The 17,410-nt window shown below is 47.6% G+C and overlaps 1 protein-coding gene across 1 annotated transcript in view; it reads right to left on the reverse strand.

Moving 5' to 3' along the window:
• Positions 1-921: 921 nt before the first annotated feature.
• Positions 922-17,410, reverse strand: part of LOC146186747 (endothelin-converting enzyme 1-like) — a 40,733-nt gene continuing 24,244 nt past the window's right edge. The window contains exons 2-4 of the mRNA XM_084608108.1: positions 8,335-8,768; positions 6,757-6,864; positions 922-2,988 (exon numbers count right to left, since the gene is read on the reverse strand). Coding sequence (XP_084464234.1) covers positions 922-2,988; positions 6,757-6,864; positions 8,335-8,768 — 2,609 coding nt within the window. The remainder of the gene's footprint in view (positions 2,989-6,756; positions 6,865-8,334; positions 8,769-17,410) is intronic.

The raw sequence follows: 17,410 nt of genomic DNA on the forward strand, positions 1-17,410 counted from the left end.
ACGTCAACACGGTGGAGGCGGCAGCGGAACTGCAACAGTCCAGAGAGGAGGCGTTTCGAAAACCTCCTCGCCCGATGCAGAGGTCTATACCCTGAGCGGAAACATGTAGGACAACACGAGAAGCTGTCACGATAGCAAGAAGCACAAAGCGGATAGCTACTTTTTCACAGCTATGTCGGACTTTACAATGCACAATTATTGAGGCAATGTAAAAAATTACTGGCTTCAAAATAGCCTAGCATACTTTTGACATGTTTTCTTCAAAGCATCCTTTTGACTGACATGACCCTCTTCGCACAATGCGCAGCAAATGTTACCATACTTATACTGTGACATACGTAGCTTTAATAGACATAATACGCAAAACATCATTTACTCTCGAGCTCATCACATGTTTAAAAAAAAGCACGTTAGAACGCTGCTTTCTTGAAAGATAGCACTATGCATTCGCAGTAAATCTCGTGTTCGTAGCTTCGATCAAATGATGTCATCCGCACGTCTTGAGCTCGTCCACAGCGAAAAGGGTTCACACACATATCAGTAGACAGCGTTGCGTCGAACGCCGGCACGCATGCAGAACATCAATACCAACGGTTGTTGCTCAGATCATACTTGCTGCAATAGACGACAAACAAGTCGAAAACTAGGCGTGAATAAGACAGATCAACATGATAAGAACATGCACATGAATTTGACGCAATGTAACATCGACAAGAAAAAAGTATTTGGGGAACCTTGACGCAGCATTTAAATCAAAGGGGCGCCTGTAAAATGCACAAGACAGTATTATTGAATACCCTGCAATGAGTCATAATTGCACAGGCTATGCTGGTGCTTTGTCTGAGGAGAAAAGTTGTTATACGCGTGAGGATATGTTTCAAGAAGTAAAATAATGCGCGGAACATTTTACCACAGGTTAAATCAAGTGAAGAACGAGCACTTCGTCTCAGGGTTCATCCTGGCTCCTTTGGGACAGCTGTATACACGAGCGAACGCTTCGGAATTTCGAACGACTTTGTTGCAGTCCGCCGCGATGACGCTCTCGTAATCTTGACGGACGCATGTTAGGTAGCACAAAGTCATGAAAAAGACCCTTTCTTCCGTCAGGTGTTCGGTGAGCGCCAGGGGCTCGTCCTCGCCTCCGAATTGAGAGTCCGTGAGCACAGTGTAGGCTACCTCCAAGGCTGGCACCTCGGGAAAGATGTCCTCCGTTATCGCGTCGTGCTGGCACTGGGTTCTGTTGATAAAATCTCGCATCCCCGCGCTAATGATGTCATCGTTCATGGTTACGTTGTATGCAAGCCTGATGCCTACTTTGTCTATTGCTTTGACCATTTGCATGGCCATCAAAAACAAGAGGCCGCCGTACAACATCGCCCTGGTGCCATTGCTGTAGAACGCGGGCGCCGTGGCAGCGCCCATAGCTAACTCTACGGAGTTGGTGAAGTCCTCGTAGCTAGCGTAGTACGGAGAGTTGTTTACCGGCAGCATCAGTGCCTCGTTGTATTCTCGAGTCCGGTTTACTCGGGTTGCTGCCTCGTGCGCCTTGACCCAATAGTGAAAGAAGGACGGCTGCTTTTCTGGAAAGTCCTCAAACAGCTTTCGCATTTCACCCTCATCGAGAAGAGGCTTCGCAGGCCATAAGGTCAACTTCAGGGATGAGAGCTTTTGAATTGCATGGAACTTGCTCTCTTCGTCCATCCAACTCGACCTGTTTACCCGTTCCACGGCCGCCAAGACGAGGCTATCGAAGCCGCTGTCAATAGCCTCACGGTCCCGCTCTGAGAAGCGGGCAAAATAAGCGAGTGCAGGCATGAGGACCTTGAACGAGTACTCTACTTCGGAAGCGCAGTAGGTCGGAAGGTACTGCGCGGCCCTCTCCTTACTGCCGGTGTATCCTATGAGAAGAGCGTAGTCAGCACAAATACCAACGTACTGAACAATGATCCACGATATATGCCTGTTAAGCTGCCGTTTGCTGTACTTGGCCATGAGCATACCGACTGCCTTGAGGAAAGCTATGTCATGGGTAAGAATCCTGTCGTCAGCGGTGAGGTTCGGTTGGAGCAACGTGCCGTACTGGAAATCGTCGACCCATCTGGTGGCAGAAGAATTGGGTACGTGAGCACCGATCTCGTTGAAGGAGAACGCCGCGGGCATTTCTCCCGATGGAATAGTCGCACCAATCAGGGTGTGTATCACGTCTGCTTCCATGTCACGCACCTCGCGGACGGCCGTTTCATCTACCGATGGTCTCGTGGCCCTGTTAGGGTAGAGGAGGACAACGAACATCTTCCAGTAATTGATGTAGTGCTGAAAGACTGACTGATGGTGATTCCGCAGAATGGGAAGGCTCAGGCCTTGTCTCACCAATAAGCGTCTCCTACCAGAGGAAGTTGGCTGCAGCATGTTCACAGTGATCCATAGTGGCCACTGCAATTGATAACTGAGGGCGATGAGCAAGCCAAGGGGCGACTGCAACTTTTTGGGTGGTTCGGGCCAGCTTAATCCATGCTGATGCAAGACGCCGTGAATCAGCGTCACGTACGACTCACTTTTTGGGTAGCTGTTCATGCAAATGTCGTACATGAAGAGTGGCTTGCTTCCGGCAGAGAGCTTGAGCGAGCCCTTCTGTAGCATTTCCGGGAAGCGGTCGTACCATGTAAGCTGGAGGTCGTCCAAGACGGAAGAAGACATATCGCCGTGCTTATTCGATGGCTCCCAAGCGGAGCAGACAAACGCTTTGAAGTCTTCGCAGGGATCCAGCGTCCAGTCGATGCGCGCTGTGAGAAGCGCCGCATGGCGCTGGCAGTCTTCAGTGAGGCACAATCTGTGGCTCTTCGAACGCAATCTTGGGCCGAGTATCAGGAAGTATGCGAAGGAGAGGATGGCGGAGACTCCGAGGCACGCGATGACGACATCGGCTTTGGTCAGACTGAAGCGGCTCTTTTCCGCCGAGACCTCACGGTCCGGGCAGCGGGCTTCCTCCTAAGGAGAAAAAAAAATGACCCTAACATTCTTAAAGGAGTAGAACACTGGACAATATCTGTATATGCTTCTCAAGAAATGGCAGCGCACTGCCGAGACAACTACACGGTGGACACATGTGCTATGCAAAATCGTAGGTACTGTCGTGAGCAGAAGTGGTACACAACACTTAGGCAGTGACAGAGCTCGCGAAAACTGCATCGAAATGCCATCTAGCAGAGATAGCGATACAGACAGATGTGTGAGGATAAAATTGGGCACCGCCACTATTGTCTCGATCTTAGATGTCTGTTGCTACATAGAGTTTGGATGAAGTTTTCTCGTGCTCCACCGCCGGCTGAGTGTTGTATGCCATTTTTGCTTACGACTGCACATAGCTTTTTTCATGTAGCCATAGGCTGAAAAATATTCCGTGTAGATCGGCCGAGTTATACCAGTAAAAGAAAGTCAGGACAGTAGGATAATGACAAGCAGTGGTGGAATTAGGTTTGGTTTGGTTTGTGGGGTTTAACGTCCCAAAGCGACTCAGGCTATGAGAGACACCGTAGTGGAGGACTCCGGAAATTTCGACCACTTGGGCTTCTTTAACGTGCACTGACATCGCACAGCACACGGGCGCCTTGCTTTTCGCCTCCATCGAAAAGCGGCCGCCGAGGCCGAGATTCGATCCCGCGTCCTTGGGAGCAGTAGTCGAGCGCCGTAACCACTGCGCCACCCCGGTGGAATTAGGGTCAGTGTACATCGGCTGAATTATACTGATAAAAGAAATTCATGACAGCCGCGTATCTTGTAAGCAGTGGCGGAACTAAGGTCAGCGACATCCGGTGCTGTGGCGCGGCGAAACTCTTCAAACCACTGTTTCTATTCGATGCTATGGCTTGCTTCGATTTCGAAGAAGGGGGTGGGGGGTTCTTTTTACATACTCCATAACCTGGTGCAGGCATTGTTTCATTGTGTGTTGAAAATGTCTGCATAAAAGAACGTACTGCGTACGGTTCAGCGAAACATCACACCAAAAGAGCATAGTTACATATTTAGTCGGAAACACAACACACAACGGCCGTCTTATATTTTTGTTTTTAAACTTGAGAAGAAGTAAACAGAGCAAGTGGTTTTTGACAGATCAAATTCCGAATCGCAACCATAAATATAAGGGATACAAATAAACCATGAGAAGTGTAAATTTGAGCGCGTAGAATAAAATGAAAAAAAAAAAAGAGTATATAGCTGAAAAGATGTGAATGGCAGGTGCCGCCAGGGTTGTAACTTGGTGGCAACGCTGGTTATTTCGCATGCGTCTGGAATTGTGGATCCTGCGAAACTGTGAAAATTGTTACACGTACCGCTTTGTGGTTTATGTTCCTTTTGTTGGTACCACCTATTGAGTATAAAGACTGAAGTTTCAGCGCGCACGCAAAAAACAAAATAAAAAAACGCACATGCATCAGCAGGAGTGACATAATAAATAAACGTTGTACGTAAAATTGCTAGGGGTCACCTCTTTTAAACAGATTTTCGGCCTTAGCCAAAACCTGCGCCCATTCCGTTCTCTGCGCGCGTCTCCTGTATGTTGGGCCATTCGGCAGAGGGATATTTAACTAGAATTCTAGTTCACTATAGGCAGGGAGGTAGGTGGTGAAGGGTGGCTCTTCCTGGCCCTACGGGGCTGGGACTGGTAGATCAACGCCGCTTGCGGCGGGGGCTAGCCTGCTGAATATTTATCTGGTGTAGGCCGTCATCGCACCCGCCACTTCGGTGGTGGTCAACGGCTGTTGCGACGCGCGTCTTTCTCTCCCTCTTCTTTTTCTTTCTTTATTTTCTTTTCTGTCTGCACGAGGCAGTGGAGGTGGCTCAGCTACAGAGCCAGTAGTAGGCCCGTACATTTTTTTTCCTTCTTCCTACAGTCGCAACAACAACAACACTGTATGGTAGTACGGGATTTGTAACACGTAAGTTGTCATTTATTGTTGTATAAGGGGTCAAAATACTGCTCCGTACCTTGCTGTACATAGAACGAAACTAAGGATTAACAGCGAGGCAAGGTGAGGGTGCTAGCTTCGTGTACTGTTCTTTTTTTATTTCTCCCCGGAGAATGACGCAACGTAGGCGGAAGCCGTTTTCGGGTATAGTGCTTTTCGGCGGTTAATAAATTACACTGCAGTAGAAGTTATATGAAAGAAAACGAGCCAAAAGTGAGCGGCTTATTTACCGTGTATTTGCCGAGGAGCACTAGCTCTTGCCTGCCAGCAGTCACAGCGCACTGTGCAGGTCAACTGCTACTTAAATTCTTGAGCGGGATAAATTTTGGGCGTGCTGCTCTGCTTCAAGTGCTGGTTAATTTTGACCAGCTGGGGATCTTTAACGTTAAGCCGAAATCTTGTCACTCGGTGTTTTTGTTTTTCCACTCCATCAAAGAAAAATGGTCGCTGCGGCGGGGATCGAGCTCACATATCCTATCGGAAAGCAGCACAAAGCTTTTAGGCTGCCTTACACATTGGCAATCAGCAAGTTTCACCAAGACGTGCTCGTAAAGGCCTGATATAACGCAATCGGGACGGGTTACATGCACGCACACACGCACGCACACACACACGAAAATGTACTCTGCGGGAGTCTGATCAAACAACGTAGTAGTGATGGTTCATAAAATTCATTTCATATAATTAGTGATTATTTAGTAATTATTTAATATCCCATCTGCACCGGGAATCGAACCTCTATCCCTCGGATCCCCACTCGAGCGCTTTAACCAACTGCGCCATGCCCGGGTCATGAAGCGCCCCTCATAATTCTCCTTGTTTGCCTTGAGGATGATGATGGCGATAACAATCAAGCTGCAATTAGTGATAATGACAATGATGACATTAACAATGCTCAGGCTTTCGCATTTCTGCAGTGTAGATTCCACAGTGCTCTCTAAATTCTTTACAGACGCAACGAGCGCTGCCCGGGCGAAGGAGCCCCACGCCCTCGCCGCGCCGCGTAGTGGCTGCTTCGATGGTTAATACGACACCGGTTAAAGCGGACAAAGCAAATGGATGGCGGCGTCAAACCTTACACATTCTTTCAGCCGACGCACTATCAGTCAATCAAGACCAAGCACGGCCTTTTACCAGCCACAAACTGTGTCAGGCTTATACAGTTGAAATACTTTCCGCTCTCGACATTTCCCTCCTGATATCTCCATTGCACAATCACGATGCAAGTTGTATCCTGCATCCAGACCACGAAGTTGCCACGCGTACTGATGCCATACACTATATATTTAGCCGCGAAACGGCCATTTCGAGTTGGGTGATGGCGGGCGTCGTCAAAGTCAATTTTATGAAGATTTGAATTGCACTTCACCCCCCCCCCCCCTTTTTAACAAATAGGTTCTCTTCTCGATAGACAGAAATTTAAGACTCGTATAATGCAGCAAGTGAATCGACTTCATTTTCTCGGTGACTTGCTACTCTACGTCTTAGCGACAGGCATCTCTCGCATTTCCACCTTTCTAGACAACAATTGGTTGCCATTTCCAAGCGTACGTCGACTCCCGTTGCTAGCCTAGTCGTTTGTGCATAGGTAGACCTGCAGAAGTTGCATAGTCGCGATCCCTTTGGCTCCTACGCTATGACGTCAATCTGTTCGCATTGACTTCGTTTGTTAGCGGCTGCAAGCACGCATAAATATTCACTGCTATAGCTTCTTGAGGGTGTGTTATGACGTAGCTTGTCTAACGGCGAGAATTTCGACTCTGGTCCGTAACAACAGAAAGCCACTCACGTCGTGAGTTCCGATTAAGTTGAGCAAATCTTCTATCGCTTCCTTCGGTTCCAAAGACGCCATTGTGGTCTTCTTTTCGGCACCGGCATCGGCAGGACGGTTTTCGTCCTGTGGAGAAGAGTTGAACAACTTCAGTGCTGCACATCCAAAAAACTCAGTTGAGACTTGAAAGATTAAAATTAAGCGTTGGCAATTTCTGGGAAAGAAATGCGAACAGCATTGCACAGAGGTAATCTGGAACGATGTGATTGACAATCAAACCCTCCTGATGGGTCTGTGCAGTTGTGAGATCATGAGCCAACAACGATATAAACATCTGATCCACAGTGGAGCTTACAGGTTCCTTTCGACTGAAATGTCCCTGTGGTGGTGGTACACAATTGTACAACAGTCTTGCTAAACTACGTGACAGAAGAAAATGAGAACACCTATTATAAGTGAAACCACCCAGACAAATAACAAAAACGCCAGAACTAGATGCACCCCTTTCGTCGGTTCGCATATCCATCTTGGAAAAGAGTTCTTGAAAGGAATTTTTTCACACTTGAGAAAGCAGAGCGTCAGCCGCCATATTTTGCAAGTTCTCGTAGGTCAATAGCATTCATACCCTTCTGGTAGCGCTTGCCGATCGAGTATGACAAGACGCATGAAGCCCTGCACCACACTGTCACAGCAATGAATTTCTACAGACAAACTACGCTTATTTGAGTTGCTGAATTTCTAGCGCTTCCTCGCCCATTTTTTCTTTTTGTCTTCAATAGGAGCATACAGATCAAGATTTGTGTGCATGTTCTTATAGTCATGTGTGAAGCAAGACTGTCCACGAAATTTCTCTTGCGTCAGTGAACGATGGCAGTGACGTGAAGGTTAAGGTTATGTCGTACAAAACGCGAAAAGAGCGAGAATTGCAGCAGCTTCATTCATTGTTGTGCCATAGGTTGAGACAGGCTGGCTTCGGCGCTCTACGGAATTAAACAACCAAGAAGGCATTATATCGCGTGTTGTTCATGCCTCAGACGACGTATACACTAAGTTTTGATGTCACACTAAATTGTTCGGCTATTGACCCTGAACGGCAATCAGCAAATGAAAAAAAAAAAATCAGCTATACATTATTTAGCACTCGTAGGCGAATATCACACGCTCCCCTGTTTGCACATAGCTCCGCGCATTCATAAAACAAAAAAAAAAAAAACCAGCAACGACGGAACCAAAAATTTACCCCTCTGCTACTTTGTAGTATAGTACCAAGAATAGCGGCCAGCGAGGTCTGCATGTTGGTGAGGGCGCACTGTAATACAACAAACTGATGAAGAAAGTATACAAAGCGCGAACTGAGAGTGGGAGCTGCTGCTTTGAATCTTTTAAAACTTATTAGCTTCTTCGTTTGCACTTCAATTTCTTGTTCCTCAATGTTTTGTGTTATAGCGCACCATAACCATAAAATTCCTTCAAGGACGCTTAAGCTGATACTTTGAGTCAGCTGCTGTATTTTTACCATTCAGTGTACCAAACCGTTTGCAAGTCTGCACAATCCAAAAGAAAGGTAATAACTGCTAGTAGAGCGAAATGGGTTACCTTATCTGGTTCGGCAGTAGGTACTCCAGGCGGCGGGGGGCCTAGAAACGACGCCGGGCTGCCTATGGCTGTCACTCGCCGTGGAGACAGTTCGTTGGTTATATGCTGCTTGCGCATCTCTTGGGCAGCTGGGGTGTACGCAGAGGATGCTGATGCCCCCAGAGGTTCGTCCTCGTTTTGGCGATTGTCGTACACTGCGTTAATTTGGTGCTGAATGCTAGCTACAACGTTGACGGACTTGAGTCTTTCGCCAGATACAGCAGAGGTAGGTGACATGCTACCGAGCGGGGACACCTTGGCTGATGTAAACGGTGAAATGACTTCGGCCGCTTCATTGCCTGTGCAGGGCATCAGTGGCCTGCACTCTGAAGGGGACACTGTGTCATCGCTGATGACCGGAAGATCTCCAGGGCCTGGGGCGCCTACGTTGAGAACTGCATGTACGGAATCGGGAGAGGAAACTCGAGTGACAGGGGATGAAGTGCTTCTGGGGGACTCAACGTCTGACGTTCGCTTAAACGGGACGCATTCCGGATGGGTCTTTGTGGCTGAAACGCCCTTGGTGGCTTCGGCGCCTGCCGTGGACTTCGGAGATGTGGCCGCTAGTGGAAATTTTCCGATATGCTTTGACGCAGTCGTGTGTCGGCGATGGTGACGGTGTTTATCTCCAAGTCCATGCTTCCCACTGGCTTTCGAACTTGTAACCTGAACGAATGCGCGTTTATATGTAAGAGCTTTTTACATTTTATATGCATCGAATTTAAAGCACTATGCGTGTGTTTCCGAATGGCTGGTATATAATGTATGGTTCACAAACCCGATACGTTGCATCTACAGCATATTAATAAAAATTCATCGGGATACAGAACTGGGCGAGTCAGAGGTCTTAATAACCGTAAATAAGCGCAGGTTTGAATAGGAGGAACAAAATGTACACATGAGCGCTTTACCAAAGTTTTTTTTTTAATACTAAAGCAGCAGATATAATGCATTAAGGATGTGGAGAAAATAGGAATTCTAGGTCGATACTGATGTGCGTCACAAAGGCTAGTAACGCACAACGCAGATAAGGAAACCTTCAGGTTAAATAGGCAAGGAACAGAAGGAACAGAAGAATATTTTTTTTAGTCGCAGGGAGGTAGTCACAGGTGGGTAGAAGTTGGGCTCTTTCAGCTTTCCCTGCCATCCCCTATAAAACTTTACTGGAGTGCTTACCGTGTACTTTACCATACGTCACTGTTTCACCGAAGAGAGGACGGCATTTATATGTGGCAGAGTGTTTATTCCGGATGTCTCTACACTACGGCCTGGGGTCCACATCTGGTACGCGGAATCATTCCCGACGGCGGCGGCGGGAAGCACCCCAAAATGGTCTCCGGCCTAAATCGACCGCGAGTCTTAGTTTCGTGCGCACACGCGTCGTGATGTCACAATCTGAGCAATGCAAGGTAACCTGGGCCACATAGAGTCTTGCCTACAAGCGGCGGTAACCGTAGTCGAAGACTACGTGACCTACTGTGGACTGCAGTGCGCCCCAGCTAAATCTGAATTTGTACACGTACGTCCCTCCCCTCGAGACATAACTCAGCTTCGCATAAGTCTGCCCTCGGTACTGATCCGGGAGGCCAAAGAGATCTGCGTCCTTGGTCTCTTCCTACACCATCAACGCAGGGCTGACACCACCCTGGCCAAACATCGCACGGTGGGAGACCAGGTCGGCCGTATGGTCCGCCGGGTCTCCATCAAGCGGGGTGAATTACGAAACAAGGATGCACTGCGGCTTGTCCATGCTTTTGTAACGAGTAGAATCCTCTACTCGAACCTGCGCAAACACGATGAGACCAATTGGAGGCCATTCACCGGAAAGTCATCAAGTGGGCTCTCGACCTTCCGGTCGGCACGTCCAACCAGAGACTTCTGGCCCTTGGCGGGGTGAACACCTTCCGCTTGTAGCGCGCTCTCGAGAGCCGGCGAGTTCCTTCTACTAGGCAGCCCTCCCAGCAGCCGGCCGCGTCAGCGGCCACCCGCTACCTCTCATAGAGGCCTAGCTCGGCGGGCCGCTTCGATGGCCGCGGCACCCTACTCCTCGAAGAAGGATTTCCTTCGGGGCCGCCGTCGTTTGCTGCGAAGGCGGTGCGCCCCCCCCCCCCCCCCCCCTCCACTACATGGATAGCAGCCTGCAGAACCGCCCGCGGCTTTCTGCAGCTCCTCGGACCTGGGACAACCCCGGGCTAACTCTTGCTGCACCCTGATAGCACGAGAACCTTGCCTTCCCCGCCGCTATGGACCACGTGTCGCCATGAATCCTGGGGACCTACCCGCCGCGCTGCTGCTGCTGCAGCAGTCAGTTCCCGGCGGACTCCCAAGTTGCCGCCCGACCTCGTCGTCGCGGTGACTCCCTGCTGTCATCTTTGTGATGCCGCAGTCCTCGCTGCGCTCATGCCCCTTGCGAAGCCAGCACGCTTGCCACGTGCAAGCCACCCGCCATCCTCGCAGCACCAGTGGTGTGCACCGAGGCGGCTTCACCTCACCGCCATGGACCACGTGTTGCCGTGAATACTGGCGGCCCCTCCTGCTGCTACCCGGATACTCCGAGACAGCTTCCCGCGGGCTCCCTGCTCGCGGGCCTTGGCGCGTTGTCCACGGACGGTACCCTCAGCGCCTTCCGCCGCGCTGCTGCCTTGGCAGCAGTCAGTTGCGGTCTTCACCAGCTGCTGTGGTTGACTCAACCGTCGTGGCGTCCTGCTGACTTCAGCAGTCAACACTGTGCTTCGCAGAGGCGCAGTACCAGGTTTCGCCTGGGATACCCAGGAGCGCTGCTGCACCGGAGCCGCCACGCCAACCTGCCGATGTTCACCGGGCTGTTTGCTTGGTGCGGGCCAAGATGATCCCCCCCCCACCCCTCCCCACGTCCCATCTCCCCTTCCCCCGGACTCCAAGAGTGCCGCCGCGACATTAGGCCGGCATAACTCGCGTCCGGTATCCCCCCCCCCCCTCCAGAATATCCCAAAGATCCAAGAAGAAGAACACCTTCCTCGAGCTTCCAGAAGCCCACTTACTCAATCAATACACGCGTCTTACACAGACCACGTCCGGTCGCCGCCTCTTGGACCGGCTGCATATCAAACACGAATACCACATTGAGAAAAGGGTGAGAGTCCGCAACATGTCTAAAAGAAGACCACAGCGGTCGTCGCCAGGCGCGCGCGGAAGCGTTGGAACGACAGTATGGTCATCAAAAACACTTGTATTACGTTGACGTTGCCGGCCCACACCACGGGGGGTGGTATACGGCTGCAGTCGTACATAACACGCACAGTTAACGGCCTAACATTCAAAGCCTACAGCACAACGCACGCGGAGGAGATTGCTATTGCTCTGGCTCTCAGTATTCCCAAGTCGAAACACATCATCACCGACTCGCGAGGGGCCCGTCGGAAATGATAGACTGGGGTGGGCTCCCCCGCTTGCGCGGCGTATACGGCAATCTAGCTGCCGATACATAGACCCAACTCCGCATAGACCCAACATAGACCCAACTCCGGAGTGTGCGCGGCGGAACCAGCGTAGGCATGTGGTCTCACAAGCTTCTCTTCTTGTGCAGGTTTTTTTGCCCAGCTCTGCCGCATCAACGACTGCAGTAAATGGATCAGCAATCGACACGTGTTTTCTGGCTGCACCGTCACCTTTGGAGCCTCTTCTTTTTGATTGTCCATTCCCGCGTGACGTCAACAGGAATTTGTCTTCAGTGGGCGCGGCGGAACCAGCGTAGGTATGCGGTCTCACAAGCTTCTCTTCTGCCTTGTGCAGGTTAGTACCGATTACTGTTCTGTTAAAAGTGATTGCCGCTGTCTTCTGGTCCTGCCGTGCCCACAGCAGTGCGTTGAAATTGCCTACAATGCTTTTTGTATGTGCAAACTGCTCCTATGTGGAGACGTTGAAACTAATCCCGGTCCGGATACTAATGAAATGCTGAAAGAATTACTTGAAGGACAAAGGGGCCTAGCCACTGAAGTGACTGCTTTGAGAGAGCAACAGAGCAATATGGAAAAACTCATAAATGATATGAGACTAAGGTTTACAGCCTTGGAGAAGCAGACAAACAGGATTGACACTCTAGAACAAACAATATATGAACTCCAGGCGAAAATAACTGATTCAGAAGACAGGAGCCGCCGCTCAAACCTTATTGTTTTTGGAGTAAAAGAGGAACCCGGGGAATCTGAGGCTGATTTGAAAAAGAAGGTTCTAACTGAAGTTTTTGCAGAAAAGCTTAAAGTATCTTGCAGTTCTGTGGGCAGAATACACAGGCTGGGCAAAAAGGCAACAAACCGCCCTGTAATTGTGTTCTTCCAGGACTATAACGAAAAGCAAGAACTCTTTAAAAACTGCAATAAACTAAAAGGCAGTAATATTTCAATACAGAACGATTATTCACGAAACACACTTAGGAAGCGTAAATTACTGTGGGACAGCGCAAAAACAGAAAGGGATGAAGGGAAAAAAGTTACCTTGATAAACGACAAACTGCGAATCGAAAAAATGCTTTACGCCTGGGATGACGGCGATAACAGCAGAGTTCAACTCGGTGATAAAAACAGTTATCAAAGCAAAGACTGACTTTCACAACCTCGTGTTAAGGAATTTCGCTTACTTAATATTAATGCACGTAGTGTTGTAAATAAATCGGAGGCTTTGGAGGCTATCTTGTTGATTCACAATCCACACGCCGTAGTTATAACCGAGACTTGGCTGCGAGATGATATTGATGATGAAACTGTTTTCCCCCGCTCTTATCAAGTTTTTCGCCGTGATAGAGCAACACGTGGAGGGGGAGTTGCGGTCCTGGTGAATCAAAACACAGAGGCACACACGTTGCAACAAATAGCTAACCATGAAAGTGTGACTTTAAAGCTGTCGTACGGGGGTAGACCGTTTGTGCTTCTTGCTGTATACAGATCACCTGATTCACCACCTCAATATTTATGTGATCTGGCCGATCACATGTCTAAATTTCGCCGTGATAAAATATACCCTGTTGGTGATTTTAATCTCCCAAATATTGACTGGAATAGTCCCTTCCCTAGTACAAACAATGACATAAATGCTTCATACATGTGTGATATTATGCTGATGCATAATTTGCAACAGGGAGTTAAGCACCCAACGCGCATACACGGTGAAGCTGCATCTATTTTCGACCTCGTCTTTCTCAGCCAAGAAACAGAACGTTTTACTGTATCAGTTGAAACTGGGTTATCTGATCACTGCATGGTGGTTTTTACTTGTCCCATTCAACAAAATGTCGATAGTGAACCGGCAAAAATTATTTCCGTGAAAAACTTCTCCAGAGCTAATGATGAAAGTGTGTTAGATTACTTCAGCTTACGCCTTGACATGTTTCGAGGAGCTAATGTTGATGAACTCTGGAATAAATTTAAAGAAATCTGTACGTACTGCATTAATAACTACATTCCTAATAGAACAAAGAAAACGTTTAAAAAAACTCCTTGAATCACGCGAGAAATAATACATTTGAAAAGAAAAATCAAACGACTGAAGCGTGGGGGTGCCTGTCGAAACATAGTTAAAATACATCAGGCTAACTTCACAAGCGCTTTGCGGCAGGCTAAACAAAATTACTTTCAGTATACCCTGCCAAATTTCCTTCGTGACTCACCACATAAGTTCTGGAATTTTTTATCGAAAAAGAAAAAAAAAAACAATTAGGCGCATTTCATGTCAAGGTGTGCAGCTTGCTGATAAATCACAAATCTCTGAGGCATTCAATAAGTATTTTCAGAGTGTGCTTTCCCATCATGGTTTATTTGTTCAACCCAGTACCATGTCTCCCAATTCGACCCCCGACATTGTTTCTTCATCTGGCGTATTCTCCATGCTACTCAACCTCAAAACTAAAGCGTCCGCTGGACCTGACGGGATACCAAATATTTTTTTGCGCCGTTATGCAGAAGCCATCACAGAGTTCCTGGTTGTTATTTTCCGCAAATAATTTGAAACAGAAAACATTCCTTCCGACTGGAGGAAAGCGCGGATTGTGCCCGTGCGGAAAAAGGGTGATCCTGCCTTGATTGCTAATTTATCGTCCCATATCAATAACTTCCACATGTTGCAAACTTGCTGAGCATATCATAGCTAACTACATAACTACATTTCTAAACGATAACAAGGAGCTTACCCCCCATCAGCACGCGTTTCGAAAAGGCTTTTCCACTGTCACTCAGCTAACCTCTGTCATTCATACTTTTGCAAGTGTACTAAATAGCGCTGGTCAAATGGATGTTATTTTTTTAGACTTCAGCAAAGCATTTGATGTTATTTCTCATGCCAAACTAATTTACAAACTTGAACTTATTGGCCTTCCTAATTTCATAATTCGTTGGATTTCCTCATACCTTTCTCACCGCACACAATTTGTTTGTATTGATGATTGCTATTCAAACCACCTGCCGGTCACTTCAGGCGTCCCACAGGGAAGCGTCCTAGGACCTCTCCTCTTTTTGATATATATCAATGACATTACTAACGTTATAACTACCCCTGTCCAAATTAGATTATTCGCAGATGACTGCGTTTTATTTCACCACATTGCTTGCCAAGATGATCAAGTTTTACTAAACTCCAATCTTCAGAACATACATACATGGTGTAATAAATGGGACATGAAGCTAAATTTAGAGAAAACAGTATACATGAAGATAACTAACAAAAAGGCTTCCTTCTCATTTCCTTACAATATTTCATCTCACCTTCTGACCGAAGTCAGCGAGTACAAGTATCTCGGAGTTACAATAACGAAAAACCTTAGCTGGAATAAACATGTATCAAACGTATGCTCCTCAGCCTTTCGTAAACTCTGCTTTCTTAGACATAAACTAAAACTTGCCCCACCTGAACTAAAAAAAATTAACCTACTTTTCAATAATAAGGCCATCACTAGAATGTGCATGCACCGTCTGGGATCCCTACACTAAACGTAACATCGAGGCCCTTGGAATGATTCAACGCAAAGCCGTCCGTTTTATTTTTTCAAAGTATCGTGTAACTGACTCACCAACGACACTCATGAGAACTCACGGCATTGAAACATTACAGCTGCGCCGGAAAATTCAAACACTGAAACTACTTTTTTTACTAAAAAACCATAAACTGTCTATGAATGCAGACCCCTTCCTTAAACCTAACACTACGCGCCAAACACGAAATCATCATGCACAATCATTAACCCCTTACAGTGCTAGGATTAACGCTTTTAAATACTCATTTTTCCCACGCACCATTGAGGAGTGGAACAGGTGTCTGCCATATCTTTTAACCAGAGCTGATTCTTTTGACTCAATGTTTTCGTCACAGCATTTAATTTGAGAGCCATTTATTTCTACGTTTACTTTTTGTATTTTGCATATGAGCCTTGTATTTATTGTTGTATTTTGTGTTACAACTTGTATTACCCATTTTTCAATTTTGCTAATCCTGTGCTTTTTGCATATGTTATGTATTCGCCCCTCCTGCTTGGGCCTACTGTAGGCCTGCAGTATGTTCTAAATAAATAAATAAAATAAATAACTTCATTTGGGCACCCGGTCACAAGGGACTCAAGGGAAACGAACAGGCCGATCAGGCCGCCCGCGCACTCTCTCCCTGGGCTATCTCCCTGTCCTTGGAAGCCTACTCCCAATCAGGCAATCTGGCCCTTACATTCAAAGAAATCACCGATTACTACGAGGAGGAGCACAGGCGCTACCCGGCTCCTTGTAAGGGACTGTATCGCTCTGACGAGTGCCTCTTCATCAACATTTTTACCAATAATGTACTGTGCCCGACGATGCTTAAACATTTCAACCCATCCATTGATGGTGCATGCAAGTACTGTGGGGAGGTGGGAGCTGACACCTTCCACATGATCTGGGCGTGTCAATCAAACCCATCAATGCCCCCCAACCCCAATCCCACCAGAGAGGACTGGGAGGCAGCCCTGCTCGGCTGTCAAGACCTTTAAGGTGCAAAAGGCTCTGGTTCAACGGACGCAGCCGGCGTTGCTTGCCAATAGGGCCCCGGAATAGGAGCTACACCTAGTATTGGGAGGGGAGGAGTCCGCTAAGGCTCTAATCCAATCACCTCTCTGCAACTATTTAATAGTTAATGAATGTTTTAATCACCGTCTAATCGAAAAGTGCGACAAAGTCGGCCTCAGAATTCTGCACATATTTTTTATTCAGTTACAGCAACACATTTACTGTATCGCGGTGCCCTTTGTAGTCACGACGCATGTTTACCTGTCATTTTGTTACGTCTGCATTACTCTGATGCCGAGACCCCAAAGACTGAATCATTACACGCTTTCAAGGGCCGAAATTCGATCCCGAAATTTTGAATAGGCAAAGGCACATATATGGTTGATTATTTACTATTCGTTCATGGAAACACATGCAGGTCCAGCTTTCAGGTTTTACTTCACTGAGTCTCAAGAATTGCACATGAAACCGTAACCCGACCGCCGTCAGAAACTGATGCCTGCTGCATGGCTGTCTTTGGCCGTAGCTGCTGCACATTGGTTTCATGGGTAATGATTTTGAGGAATCACACATTCTGAGTCCCTTTGGAGCTCATCGGAGGGCTCCGGAAAAATCATCCGTCTGGCATTCATCAACGTGCATGACATCGCAGATCACACGAGCACCTTGCTTTTCGTCTCCATAGAAAAGCGGCCGCTGCGACCGGAATTTCATTCCGCAACCATGGGTATAGCAGTCGAGCACCCTAACTACTCCACACAACCGCAGCGGGGTACTCAGTGTTGTATTTATTCTTATTTTCATTTCATCCGTACCCTTTGTTGCCTTGAAAAAGGACACTGTGAACCTGTAAACCTGACACTGTGAATTTGGCGATCACTGATCTGACGATGATAAAAAATAACATTGGGAGTGTGTACCCTACTGCAAATATTTTAAGCGTACATTTTAATGCAAGAAGGAATTTACCAGCTGTATTTTAATAAGATTTTAAGATCATAAAAAAAGCAATAGAGTTCCAGAAACACGGCGTCCCTTGG

The sequence above is a fragment of the Amblyomma maculatum genome, chromosome 6 (genome assembly GCF_055883805.1).
Source record: "Amblyomma maculatum isolate TAMU_Amacu chromosome 6, ASM5588380v1, whole genome shotgun sequence".
NCBI classification, from domain to species: domain Eukaryota; kingdom Metazoa; phylum Arthropoda; class Arachnida; order Ixodida; family Ixodidae; genus Amblyomma; species Amblyomma maculatum.